This window comes from Parasteatoda tepidariorum, chromosome 10 (genome assembly GCF_043381705.1).
Source record: "Parasteatoda tepidariorum isolate YZ-2023 chromosome 10, CAS_Ptep_4.0, whole genome shotgun sequence".
Classification (NCBI taxonomy): Eukaryota; Metazoa; Arthropoda; class Arachnida; order Araneae; family Theridiidae; genus Parasteatoda; species Parasteatoda tepidariorum.
The window spans coordinates 87,213,920-87,229,246 of NC_092213.1; the positions used below are offsets into that span (position 1 = coordinate 87,213,920).

A 15,327-nucleotide genomic window follows, 5' to 3' on the forward strand; every position below is an offset into this window, starting at 1 on the left:
ATTAACGATATTGATTGTTTGAGTACTTTCGTGATCTTTAATGAATCCAGCCTTCTTGAAGCCATTCATTATCGTAGAGAACGACATCATTCCATGCCACTGACGTTTTTATGTCCATTTTTTAAAAAAAGTTTATCATTATGAGAATTGGTTTTCTATTCTTAATTTTTTTAATTTTTTTTTTTTTGGAATAGTTTTCAATTTTCAGAAGAAAAATCTACACTATTTATGGAGAAAAAAAATTCAAGTTATCGAGGGATTAGGAAAAAAAATTTGTAAAATCAAGTTCTTTTTAACATTGAGTGTATAGGAAATTTGAAGGGAATTTTTTTTTCTTCGAGATATCGAAAAATTCGTGAAATCGAAGTTCGAGTTAGCGAGGTTCGACTGTATTAACACATAAATTTTTTAATTCAATTATCCGGTAATTTATCATCCTACTTAAGCTTTAAATGCCATGACTTTTGCAAATTTGAGTCAATTAATAGCATGAACAGAAACGTAAAAGCAATAGTATCAAATACTTAAATAGCTCTAGGAAACACTTGTCTTTTTGTGATTAACTCATCTTAAATAATCTGCTTGTTCAATCTTACATGATTAAGTATCCTTATCAGTATCCCAAATGAGACTTAAAACTAGCATGATTTTCTTATTAAAAGAATCCTTAATAAGTAAATTGGATAAATTTATTGGCCAATCTCATCAGTTAAAATGATCGTGTGGCATAATAAATAGCCATACTAAAATAAAATTTTAATCTTCAGCTTTAGGGCTGCCACACACAATTATGTACTTAAAATGATTTATTAGGGATATCTGCAGTGTGACTGAAATTCTCGGTAACTTGATTCAACTCATAAAGTAATGTAGTAGCAAGTAAAAAAGGACTCTTGGTAATGCAACTCTGCTGCATTTTGCTTGATATTCTCAATTTCAAGCTTCATTTTCCACCCTCTGAAATTGAACTGAAAACTCTCTTCATCTTTTTATGGTGGCTGATATAATCAAGAAAAGAGTTTTTTGTCGAAAACTAGTTATTTTTTGATGATAATGTAAAAGTCTTTGAAAATTACTTTGCATTTTGTTAATGTATATAGTGCTTGAAAATATTTTTTGAGTGCTTAAAAAGTACTTAAAAGGTGCTTATTTTTTGTTGAAAGATTTGGGTATGCACCCTGCTTTATCAACAATGCAGGTCCCTTCTTGCACCACTTATCTTAATGTTTACCTATGTATTTCTTTGACCTACAAGCCTAAAACTTGCTCAATAACAGGACAAATTTGTTTACAATCTAAAACTACAAATTTACATCTATAACTTTTATCAATACTACTTAATTCTTTGCTCATTGTGCATATTTTCTACACATTGTGCATATTTTCTTTACTTTCGATTTTGCCAAAAAGTTATTGCTTAATCTTGTTTTGTCTTAAAGGTAAATAATTCATAAATCAAGTAATAACCCCACAAATATCAAAGGGTGTACTTCCAGTATCTATAATAGATTAATTAACATTTCTTTTTTATCATTATGTATTTTGAAAGGATTTATTACTCCATAAGTTCTCATGACTTACAGGTATGCATTACTTTTTCGCTGTAAATTGTGGGAAGTTTACTTTCAAGAAAGTATTAACCACGTTCCCTATCAAATGATAGGTAGATGTAAAGGGATGTAAACCTAATAATTGAAACCGACTGAGGATTGAAAGCTCCTCTTCGGTATCATATCTCTAACTGTGGAGTATCTGTGCTAAAAGAAAATTTATATTCATTTATCTGTAGCTACATCTAGAATTATGTATTTATAATCAAACTTCTTTATATATTCTTTTTTATCTTTCTTGAAGTTTAAATAAATATCCTTGGAGATAGTTATTGTAGATTATTTAATTATTTCTACATCTTTGAAAATATTCTAAAAACAGTTTACGGTGTTAAACTTCGTTATTAGGATACCCTTCCCGTAAACTGACAATTTTTTTGGTCCCAAGAATGGACGGAGGTTTTACTGTACTTGGTTAATGTATAATATCTAATCTATTCTGCGCTTTTGACATCCATCGGATGCTGATCGTCTTCGAAAGGAATGCCACTATGTGTCTAATCTTAGGGTGTACGTAATTGGAATTGAAATTAGAAGAAGCTAGTTAAAGAAAGATAAAAAAATTTTAAGAGAAAAGAATAGCTACAAAAGAGTGAAACTTGAGCCGCTTAATGGCGGCAGTAATAGAGACTAACTCATTTCATCTTGCGTGGGAGTATGACTAATTATTTACATTCTTGTTTGAATTTTATTTCCCTTTACTTACCACAGTTTGTTTTTCAGAGCCTGTAAGAGCTGAACCTCATTTGAATTTGTCAAAAGGCGATGAAGACGAAAGCTTGCTGTCACCCTCCGTTCAGAATCTTCGAAAATCCAAGTATGTATGCTTATTTGTTAATGCAGGATATCTGCGGTCGTGGAAAGTCATTTTTTAGAAAATCTATTCTATTTTTTCAGTCTGTTCAGTCTATTTTTTTTAAAAAAATCATAAAAAGTCATGGATTTAGGTCTCCGAAAAATCTAATTTTTAAAATGGAATCCCCCCCCCCAATCTTATCAATTCCTAACAAAATCACCACTCAGTCATATTTTATTAGAATATAAAATGATTTTATCATATTCTTTAAAAATTATGGTGTTCTTTCAAAAAATGAAAGAAAATGCATCATTTCTAGAGAGAATTATCTTTTAAACTTCTGTGATTTAAGAATTTTTATTAATTTTTTTAATATTATCAATTTAAAATTCTAGTTGACTCAAACCAGTCATTGGCAAATTTTATTTATTCCGATATGAGAACAGAAAAATCAGGAGTATTTCTTTCCTCTCTGATGAACAAGAAAAGTATCTTTTGAATATATTTCTGCAGAAAAAAAAGAGGAAGAAAAATTATTTCCTTTTGTATTTTTTCAGCTATTTTATTGTTTCTACTCTTCCTTTACTCTGTTTTTTAAATTAAGAATCTATAAATATGAAGAAGCGGAGTATAACAGTTTTGATTAATGTAATCATTTCAATTAATGTTATTATAATGCTTTTTTAATTTTATTGTTGCATTTTTGTCGGAGAAAATAGTAACTTCGTTAAATCATGAAAAGTCATGAATTTGAAAATCTAAAATATAGCAAATACCCTGTAATGTCTATAATGAGTTTTGTCGTGTTAGCTTTATGCCTTTAAAGCACTTGAAAGACTGCATCCAAAAACATGATAAAAAGGATAGAAATTTCTCGTAACAAACCACATGGAAATTTTATCAAATTTCTTTTTATTGCTTGACAAATAACTAGAGTTTCTAAAAACTCTTTGAAACACTTTGATACAAAAAATTTTTTCCCATCATTAGTAAGCAACGAACTGTTCTGAGTTTTACCACTGTTTCATTGTGTTGTTGTCGTCAGCCATCAAGGCAGAGGTGGCGCCGTCTCTGGCCGAGAATTCGACTTCTGCCGCACCCATACATCACACCCATTTATAGGGTGGACCCATTCTTTCTCCACACATATCGTAATTTCGACCTGAACCAGAGAACAAAAAGTCTCCAATTCAGTAGCCCCAGAGGTATAATTTGTTTTGGAAACATGGAGGACTTTGTGACCCGACAGATTTAGCGTGCAACAGTCAACTGTTTCTTTGTAAGAAATATTTATCGAATGTGGATTTATTTATATTTTATTGAAAATCAATATTCTGTTGTGTCCTTATGATGAGTGTGTGGGGATTGCATATATTAACTGTTTTACCAAATTAATTATTTTAAAATAATATTCCACATTTCTATTTTATAAAATGCTTTCTTAAAAAGGTGTGAATATTGTGTACAATAATTCCTTTATACTTTGGAAGCTCAAGATCTCCAGAACTTCCTTATTTCTGAGTCCTTTTTTTCTACTAACAGGTTCTTACTTTTAAAAAAAAAGGAGTTTTCCATCTTTTTATCTATTTACACATTCATAATTCCTCTGTCAATTGATACAGAAAACAAAGAATTTTATTCAAACAATTAAGCCTTTTAATTATCATTTATCCAAACATCTGCATCAAGGAAAAGCAACATTGTAATTTATTTTCAGAATTTTTCTCCTTTAGCAATTAGGGATAAAATAAATTTATACATACAGTCAAACCTCATTAACATGAAATATCGCTCTAACTAAAATTCATGTTTGGTCCCTCTAGTAAGCATTCAATTATTATTATTATATTTTAATTGTTAAGCATGAAATTTTCAAGTTGATGATCGCTTCGCGAGCAAGGTAACGAGGCACAGCTCAGTTAATAAGCATGTGACTAAAGTGCCATTTTGAAGAATGTTATTCCTCGTTGATAGAAGTGGCAAATGGACAAATAAATAAAATAGTTAAAATTTTTAAGTTTATTTGAATTTGTTTGGTACATAATAATATTCTTTACATGCATTAATATAGTATATAATATGTAGTAATATTATGTCATAAATTTTTTCATGATGTATCGGATAAGATGAAATCCAGTTAACATGAAATAATTCTGACAGTCCCGTCAATTTCGCGTTACTGAGGTTTGACTCCTTCGGATGGCATATTACTCAGGTGCATTTTAACATATATTCCATCTCTTTTCTACAATGCATGATGATTATAGTGTATGTGAGTAGAAAATTAATTCTAGTTTTCAACAAAGAAGTAGCCATAATGAATAATATTGCTTATTTATATTAGATTTGTTTTGTTAAGAAACACATATTTAATACAACATAATTAAGAAAATTCATCATCATAGTTGGCCAGCCAGCCCAATGTGTGCCAATGCCTTCCTCTGAAAATTTCTCCATAATGCCATCTGATTTATCTAAAAAGCAATATCTTTTTTATTGTATTGTCATTACTCATTCGAATCACTTGGGCCATCCAATTCATTCTATTTATTTTTATGTATTGATAATATGTAATTAATAATATATATAAAGTTCTAAATGTAGAGAACACAAGGGAAAAATTATAGAACAATGAAAAATGGGGGGAAAGAATAATAAAAATAACAAAAAATAGGAAAAAAGGACAAAAAAATTTTAAAAAATCCGGAAAATAAAAGACATAATCTTTTCATCAGCTCACACGATTATATCCACAAAAATGTATCTTTTATTTTCCGGATTTTTTTTTAAAATTTTGTCCTTTTTTCCGGTTTTTTGTTATTTTTATTATTATTTTTCTTTTTTTTCCCCCATTTTTCATTGTTTTGTAATTTTCCCTTGTTTTCTCTACATTTTGAACTTATTTTATGAGTTCTATTTACTTGCAGCTTATGATCAATAAATAAAACTTATTGTTTTTCTCAATTTTCTTCGTGTTTTATTGTTTTTACTTATTATGCTATATATATATAACCTGAACNTATATATATATATATATATATATATATATATACAACAACTGTGCGCTTGTTATTCTCTTTTAGTTATTACGAAGCACCACTTTCACCAAGTGCGTATCGAAATTACTTATCTTATCGAAGGTAAGTTTTCCATGAAATCACAGTTAAACTGAAATGTATCCTGGAGTGTCATTTTTAATTCATTTCTATTTTTTCAGCAATCACTTGGATCCTAGTGTACCACCATCACCTCCTGTTGAGCAAGAAGATTTTGCCAAAAAGTATTTATTTATTTTTACTTCAATAACTCTAGTTCTCCAAAATTAAAATTTACTTCTAGTGTGATAACACCTTATTAATGAGGCATTGTTGTCTTCTCTCCTTTACTTACAAGGGAGATTAGGGATTAATTTGCTAATTAATTAATTAGCAAATTAATTAATTTGCAATTACATACTCCAATTGATTTGGAAAAAAAAGAAGGGAAAAAATGTGATGCAAATTTTTTTTTAAAAATTAGCCTGACAGGTTTTTCTGAAAAACTGCAGCTATATAAAATATTTGAAATCAATTTTGAGAATAAATATGCATTATATAGTAGGTGAAAGTACCACAAAATTAGTTGGAGTATGAGATAATTACACTAACTAATAGTCTGCATTGAAGTAATAAAATACGGATTTTTCTATATATTGAATTATTTTTTATCTCTCATAGGACCTTCTATAGGCCGAAACGGATGTTGCCTCCTAAAATTGATCCACATAAGGCATATATCCCACCAGTTGATTTCAAAATGGGCGAGTCACACTTCCCTAGTCTTCCTTGTTAGACTTCGTTTTATTGTTTTTTGTTTGGACCTAACTATTCTGATATTTTTCACAGTCAGCATAAAATTTTGCAACCTTAACTAAGATTGAAAATCTGAAAGAATTTTTAGGGCTTTATTTTACACTAACTGAAAACTTACAGACAACTTCTCTGTGTTGAAAAAAAAAATTGTTTTTGATAAGTGACATCAAGCACATAAATGTTCCATACAATATTTTTTTGAAGGGTTTTATTAAAATGCATACGTTTTTCTAGCAAAAGCAATTCTATAACCAATGGTTGGAATCTGACTTTTTATTTTTGTTTCTTTTTTTTATTTGTACCTATATCAGTCTATTTTATGAGAAATAATTGAAAGAAATTGTTAATTTATATCCCTTCATAATTTTGGTAATTTCTTAATGTTTTAAATTAAAATTATCCCTTCCATTATTTTATTCCATTCACAAGGTTATGTATTGGAAGAAAATTTTAGTTTCTTCCTTGTCAAATAATGTATTTTGATACGAAATGAGAAAAGACAATGACTAATAATTAAAAAATAAAAATGTTGAATCTATACAAGTGCAAATATGGTTTAAAATGAATTTAATTTTATTAAATTTCGTGTTTATCAGTCCTCTTGATCACTGCAACAGGGTTGCCACAGGCGACTAAAATGCAACTATTTTATGCCTGAAAAGGCTAAAAAAAAAAAGCAACTATTTTCCTTAAAAGGAGACTTTTCTGTGCTCCTAGTGCTGTTTTTTAACATAAATTTAGTTGAAGGCCCACAGAATCTTCTGAACACACTGAATTTTTTAAAAAAAAGAGAGAAAAATGTGGACAATTTTGAATTACAAATTTACAACTTTTTAATTCGTTCAATTTGCACAGATTCCATTGTAAGCCTATTTAGTTTCTTGATTGCCTTTTCAGTGGTTATTGCTACAAAATTCCGCATGATTTTTAATAAAACAATTTTTAATACAATATCACAATGCTTGAATTTCACATTTGAGATATCACTTTCATAATATATATATATATTTACTAAATCAATTATTGATAAAAGAGAACAATTTTTAGAAAAATTATGTTTTTTTATAATAAAAAAGTGTTTTTTTTTAATTCTAGTAATTAAAAGTATTTAATTTTCTGCAAATATAAAAAAAATTTTTATACAAAAATTTAGTGCTAGAGCACTAATGTTTGTATGAAAATTATCATATTTGCAGAAACTTGACTAAATGGATCATGGTATATGACAATTTAGTTATTTAATAAAATTTTAGTCAATTTTTGTTAGTATTTAGGCAACTATTTTCATAGTTTTCAGCAACTATTTTCATGCTTTAGGCTACTAAAAGCAACCAATCAAATCAAACCTTTCAAAACATATAAAAATAATTTAGTGCAATCATAATAACTCTGATAACAAGCTCATTTAGAAGCATGTTTATTGATTATAAAATTAGATGCATATGAAATTTAATAATCAATTTTCTGGACAATGAAAAACATTTTGCTATATGTTCATTTACCTGTACACTTCTTTGCATTTGCTAAACATTTTCTCCGTAGGTTTGTGGAGAATAATAGCGCTGTTTTGCTATATGTTTATTTGTTTGTACACTTCTTTGCATTTACTAAACATTTTCTCCGTAGGTTTGTGGAGAATAATAGCGCTGTTTTGCTATATGTTTATTTACCTGTACACTTCTTTGCATTTACTAAACATTTTCTCCATAGGTTTGTGGAAAATAATAGCGCTGCTGAATCTATCCGACAACTTACGAAAAAGATACACAGTGAGTGGGAATGTGTTATTGTCAATTAAAAAAGAATTTTTTTTTTTATATAAGTATATTTTTATAAATCATCATTTTCTTTCAGGTATTAAGAAGAGAATCAGGAAATACGAAGAAAAATTTGAAGCAGAATTTGGTTTTAAAGTATGTGTTTTGCTTTTTTTTTTAAATGTTCATATAAAATTGTTTTTATCAATTTGTAACATTGTTTTACTCTCCCAGCCTTCTCATGCGGAAAAGTCTAACAACTCTGAAGCTAGAAAGATGTTAAATGATTTGTATAAAGCTAGAAAAGAACTCAAAGGTAAGCATCTCTATATACAGGATATCCGCGCACCTGGAAAGTCATACATTTCGGTATTGAACAAAATTTGTCATAAAATGTCATAATTTTAACCATTTTTTTTTTAAAAAAATCATGGAGAGTCATGAATTTAGGTCACCAAAGAATTTTATTTTTAAAATTGATTGGTGTTCCAAATATCTGAATTTGTAACAAAATCCCCACTCAGAGTCATATTTTATTAAAATATAAAAAGTTTTTATCATGTTCTTTCAAAAAATGAAAGAAAAAACATTTCTAGATCGAAGTATCTTTTAAACTTCTGTGATTTCAGAGTGTGAAATGCAGAGTATAACAGTTTTTGGTTATACCTATATTTTCAATTAATGTTATTGTTTAGTTTTAAAATTTACCATTTATTAATATTTCATTAGTTTTCAATTTGAATTTAGTGCCTTAAAACTTAATTGTAACTTTTAAAAAGATAGCAACATTAATTCAGAGATATCAGCGCAATTTTTGTAGGAGTCTGTGCAGTAGTAAGTTTCATTTCGAACCTTTACTTTGTTTTTTGCCACGGCGTGAATATATATACAAATTCGATGTGATGTACATGGTTATAATATTTGTTTTTTTCCGCGACCCAGAATATATTACGATGATGCATTCAACATTGTTATTTATCGATAGCTATTAGCTATATTGATTTCAAAGTTAGTCATTTTTTATGTTTTGTTGTCATTAGTTGTTCTGAACTGTCTGAAGTCGTTTTCATGTTTAATTAACTATATAATTTGCTGCTATCTTATTAACAACTTGATTACTGTTAAAAATTTAATTTAAGTTTATTTTTGTGAAGTCAATTAGTATCCAGTATTGTTTATCGTTTAATATATTATTAAGCAGAATAAAATGTTCTTAAGATTCTTAATTTGTCAAGGTTTAAATTTTACAATATATTTTTTTCTTTCTCTTTTCTATTTTGGTCATTAATTTTACCTGGTCCGTCATTTACAATTCACACATACAGTTATTATAATGCTTTTTAAATTATTATTCTGTTTTTGTCGGAGAAAATAGTAACTTCATTAAGTCGTGAAAAGTTCTTGGAATTAGTCATGAATTTGAAAATCTAAAATGTAGCAGATACCCTGTCTATACAGTCAGACTTCTATTTAATGAACTTCCATTTTGCAAATTTCTCTATTTTACAATTTTTTTCAAGGAACCAAGAACATTTTGGAAATTTCTTTGCAAAATAACTTCCAAATAGCAAAGTGAATTTTCTATTTAAGGAACTTTTCTTTGAGGTTCACTTTCCTTATTTCCCCAAATATTTTAGAACATTTCAAACTTGTAAACCCATTTTATGGAATAAATAANTTTTTTTCAAGGAACCAAGAACATTTTGGAAATTTCTTTGCAAAATAACTTCCAAATAGCGAAGTGAATTTTCTATTTAAGGAACTTTTCTTTGAGGTTCACTTTCCTTATTTCTCCAAATATTTTAGAACATTTCAAACTTGTAAACCCATTTTATGGAATAAATAACCTTAAATTGATTTTCGAAGCCACTTAACTTTTAGAGAAGGCAGAAAAATCCCTTTCCCATTTTGTTTGCATTTTAAATGAAAAACTCAAACAAAATTAACGGGTTTTATCATTAGCTATTAAACTTAAAAACGCATGAGTTAATGTATGTTTAAAATTACTTTTATAATAAATGCAGTCATAATTTTATACATTAAATTTAGCTTTTTTTAGTTGAAAATGCATGTAGCATGATAGTGTAACACTGGATATTGTTTTGCTGTATTCTTGCTTTCCTTGCAGATTTCTTTTATAGTTAAGATTTATTAAATAAAAATAGTAGATACTAATTTACGCGATAAAGGTGTACCAATTGCTATCTTTATTATGTCTAGTGTCTATGAATTTAAAAACCTGTTTTGTGTTGTTTAAGTATTTCATAAGGTGATTTTCTATTTAACGAATTTTCCATATAATGAACTTATTATAGGGATTAAGCGACTTTGTTAAATAGAGGTCCGACTGTATTTGTTTCATAAAATCATGTTCTAATGAATGTACTAAAAAAAAAGTAAAACATTTCAGCTTTGAAAGAGGAGACACATTTGGAACATGTTGGTTGGCATGCCGCAAATCAATATCCTCCTCACATACTGGAAGACACCACCAATCAGTTCTCCCCTCTCTCCAGGGGTGGTTCAAAAGTGGAAGACTATTTTGGCCTTGCTTGCAGGACTCTCGCTGATGACCGAAAACTAGCCAACAGACCTGAATCTTTGGATGTAAGCAACATTTTCATCACTTTGTGACTATATTTAACACTAAACATACCAACACTTAATATATATACCTATTTCTACTATAGCCGGTCAAATGACCGGACTTTGTTTCTTCATTGAATGTATGAAATATGGATGTTAGGAAGGAATTTAACTAAAAAAATCTTGATTAGAATGAAACAAAATTGTATATTGCCAATTTTTATGTATTACAAACACAAAGAATACAAATTTTTAATTCATTGCTTAATGCATTTTTTCATATGTTTCCCCGTTTATGTAAAAAAAAAAAAAAACATTTAACTTATCTGAACTGTTAAAAAAAACCTATGGTTAGATTCGAATTCTTTAAATATTTTAATGTCAATTGAGAGAAAAAAAAACAAAAGTTAAAGAAATTTATCTAGTTTTTTTTTCCCACAGAGTTTGCAACAAGAAATTTGACAATTTTGCATTTGTATTATTTATTTCTTGATACTGAATATCTCTTAAAATAAGAATGCTAATTCAAAACGAACATCATTTAAACATTTGACTTTAGATATTGACTTAAAGAAAGTATAATCAGTGATTTTTATAAAGTACACTGTTCAGATTAAATATAGTATATATTGAAGTTTATATTGAAGTGTTGAATAGTTTATATTGAAGTGTAAATTAATATCAATATTATTGTATATTCGCTTGGAATTATTTTCTTTTGCTTAATGAAAATATATTGAGCAATACTTATCCTACGTTTTTTCATCAATAACTCATTAAAAAAAACAATATATGCTCCGCATCTATCTTAATTTTTTTTTAAATTATGTACCAAAATATAAAAAATAAATAACAAGATCTTGCTAAGTTGTTAGAATGAATTTAGTCTAATTATTTTTTCAAGATGATTCATTAAATAGATAACATTTTAAATAAAATATTTTATAATCGTGACACTTTTCTGGTAAACATCCAACACTTAATGAGAGGGGGGGGGAAACATGCTGACCTGGAAAGTTTTTATTTGGAAAAATCAGGGAAATTTGAAACCTGTTTTGAGTAGCCAGTCTGACTACAGATAAAATTTTGTTTAACAAAATTTGAGACATTTTGCATTTATTCAAGAAAATTTTGTAAAATTATTAGTGAGTGAGTGCTTAAAGTTCAAAAGCAGCATTTTTAATATAAAGTATTACGTAAAATTTATTGCTATAATTTATTTTTATAATGTAAATAAAATGCTGAAATTGAAAGGCAATTTATCTAGTTAGAAAATAATCTATTCTACTTGAAGCATTCTGTAATTTTATTGTGCTTCATATTTTCTGCTCAATTGTTCAGTTCTGCTCAATTGTTTTTATTTCGTATAAATTATTCTTATATAGTTCTTAAAAACTCATTAGAACAAAATAACTATCGAACGATCATTGCATCAGGGTTGCCACAGACTACTAAAATGCAACTAATTGCTACTATTTTCGGCCTTAGGCAACTTTTTTTGCCTGAAAAGTCTAAATAAACAACTATTTTCAGGAGCAGGCGACAATTAGGAGACTTTTTTACTTTTAGCGAAGTTTTTTCTCAAAAATGAACGTTACTTTTCAGAACTTTAATAAAGGAAAGCAAACTTTTATACAATCATTTATGTCCAAAAAGCGAAAAATTTAAATTTCCATTAGATTTAATAAAGTATGTTATTTTTTCTCTCTGAGGGGCAGTTTTGTTATTTTTAATTGTTTTTTCCTGCTATTAACATTCATATTTTGTTGTAATTCAACTTTTATTTAGGTACCTATATATACCTTTTATATTTGTACAAAAAATTTTTTGAATTGGAGCATAGTATTTGACAATTAAGCTATAATTTTAGTTATTTGACTGCTATTTTCATGCTTGAGGCTACTAAAAGCAACTATTTTTGTTCATTTTTTACTGTGGCAACCCTGTTACATATGATAATCTACTATCGACAGAGAGAGAGATAAATTCAAACTTGATGGGGGTTTTTTTAATTTAAATATATTTTATTGAAGAAGTATATTTATATATTCGACTGTACAATTATTATAATCGATAATAACCATATTAATATTATTCTAATGGTTTGAAAAAGTGGAATGATGCAATACCAAGTATAATATTTACGATTAACAAATAAAAAAATAATGAAATTACCTATCAAAGTAAGTGTTCTGAAAATGCTTTTCTATGAAGATTCAATATTGGTTTAAAATAAACAGCATCCAGTTTGTTAATTTTTTTTTGTAAGTAATTAACTTTAACATCTGGTCTTTTTGCTTATTCGTTTTAGATAATATTAAGATCAATTTACCTTTTTTTTGTGAAAATTTAGACATAATTTGTAAAAATTAAAAATTATATTAAAAAATCAACATGAAAATATGATAAAATTAGAAAGTATTTTACAAAATTGTCACTACAAATAAAAAATATTTATGACTTGTAAATTTCTGTACATATTTTTCCCATATGTTCAAAAACATTTTGCTATTGTAAAATTTCGGGCTGAAAATTGTATCCAAATTTAAAAATCATATATTTAACAGGACCAAAAGTTATCTTCACTATGAAATCATTTTCGACTGGGCCACAGAGAAAAAAATGTTCCATTAAAAAATAAATGTCTATTGGAATAAATTTAGAATAATGTTTAAAATGATAGTTCGAATTTCGACTGCCTGTAAACTTTAGTGGGACAGCCTCGCTGTCCCACTAAAACTGTGCAAAACTTTTAAAAAACTGTGCAAAAAAAACCTCGCTATAATATGACGTAAGCGACCAATTCAGGCGTCTGTCTAGGTTTTCCTGAGAGGTACCTATTTTGTGACAACTCAGACATAATTTGTGAAAAATTAAATATTATATTTAAAAATCAGCACAAAAATATGGATTTATCATTTCTTAAGGGATAAAAAAATAAAATTTTAAGAAAAAGTATTTTGTGAAACTACTGTTTTTCCTAGAGTTGAATTTGTGAAAGTACCGCTAAACGGTAGTAAATTCGGCCTGGACAGACCCCTGAGATGAAACTCCGCTAATAAACTGGCATGTGGTTTTATATTCACACAGCCACTATTTTAATAGAACAGTTCTATTAAAAGTAGTATCATTATGAAATTGTTGCTATGATTTAAAAGCATACATTCTTCCTGAAGCGCTCAACAAATACACCAAAAATTATGGAATTTACCTTATCACTCTTCCTTGCCTAAGTCCATAAGTCTAAGTTCCTTCCATAAGTCTCTGTCACGAAAGACAGGAAGAAGAAAAAAATAGCACACTATCAAATTTATTATTATTAGTCTAAATTATGTAATTATATTTAACTTAAAAAATATTATTTTGTATTAATAACAGATGGAGAAAATGAAAATAATGTTAAGTTGAATCTATGTAAATATTTTGGTTTTAATTCTTCATTCGAATTATAACTGAATCAGTTACTATGCATATTTCTCATACATAGAATATTCATACTTTCATTCATACATATTCATTTCATACAATATTCATTTCATGCATAAAATGTTCTCTTATGTATATCTTTGAAATAGAGATTTGTGCTATTTTAAATAGAGACTTTCGTAAGAAAGACTCAGAAGTTCTGGGTTTCAGAGTCTAATGGAATCACTGACTAAAGCGGAAACTCTTTATTGTTGCACTGTGTATTTTCATCATTAGCATTGGCACCACAGCCCTTTGTGAGCCTGGGCTTTCCTCAGAAGCTTTAATGTTCCTGAAATGGCTCTCATAATGAGAGAATATTTTTAGTTTTTTTCCCGGAATCAATAAAATTAAGAGTAGTAAGTATCTGCTCACCTGGAAAGTCATGAATACCGATATGGAACAAAATTTGTCATGAATATCCGTATTGAACAAAAATTTGTCATGACTATCGGTATTGAACAAAATTTGTCATGAAATACCATGATTTTAACGATTTTTTTAAAAAATCATGGGAAGTCATGCATTTAGGTCCCCGAAAAATCTAATTTTTAAAATGGAATTTACCCTCCCTAATTTCATGGTGTTCCGAATATCTGAATTTGTAATAAAATCCCCACTCACAGTCATATTTTATTAAAATATAAAATGTTCTTTAAAAATTATAGTGTTTATTCAAAAAATAAAGGAAAAAACATTTCTAGAACGAATTATCTTTTAAACTTCTGTGATTTCAGAATTTTTATGTTTTTATTTTATCCATTTAAAATTCTAGTTGTAGCTAGCCAGCCATTGGCGAAATTTTTTTATTCGGAAATCAGAACAGAAAAGTCAAGAGTATTTCTTTCCTTTCTGAGGAACAAGAGAAGCATCTTTAGAATATAATTCTGCAGGGGGGGGGGGATTGCTTTTGTATTTTTTTCAGCTATTTTATTGCTTCAACTCTTTCTTTACTCTGTTTTTCAAATTTAAAATCTATAAATATGAAAATGCAGACTATAAAGTTTTGGCTATACTTATCATTTCTAAAACTAAACTCAGTGGCGAGACAGCCCATAGAGGGCCAAGGCCTACTGTGCCCATCTCAGTTTTCTTGTCTTTGGGCTCTGGGGTGCAAGAGCAAATGTTTCGGTCAGGTGGTCAGCCGAACGCAGAGCCCCCAGTGTTCAGTTCCCGAGTACGCTCGGTACTCGTGTATCGACCCACCGAAGGGACGAATGGCTGAGTCGAGCTTGCCCGGCCCAAAGGTCGGACCCGTGACC

At 28.4% G+C, this 15,327-nt stretch overlaps 1 protein-coding gene across 2 annotated transcripts in view; it reads left to right on the plus strand.

Moving 5' to 3' along the window:
- Positions 1-15,327, plus strand: part of LOC107448385 (protein FAM13A) — an 80,423-nt gene that overhangs the window by 42,018 nt on the left and 23,078 nt on the right. For both annotated transcript variants that reach the window (XR_006226228.2, XM_043051587.2), the window contains exons 13-19: positions 2,334-2,427; positions 5,490-5,546; positions 5,624-5,686; positions 7,968-8,026; positions 8,112-8,170; positions 8,249-8,330; positions 10,425-10,621. Coding sequence is in view for 1 of the 2 variants with exons in the window: in XM_043051587.2 (XP_042907521.1) it covers positions 2,334-2,427; positions 5,490-5,546; positions 5,624-5,686; positions 7,968-8,026; positions 8,112-8,170; positions 8,249-8,330; positions 10,425-10,621 (611 nt within the window). In the remaining variant the exon portion in view is untranslated. The remainder of the gene's footprint in view (positions 1-2,333; positions 2,428-5,489; positions 5,547-5,623; positions 5,687-7,967; positions 8,027-8,111; positions 8,171-8,248; positions 8,331-10,424; positions 10,622-15,327) is intronic.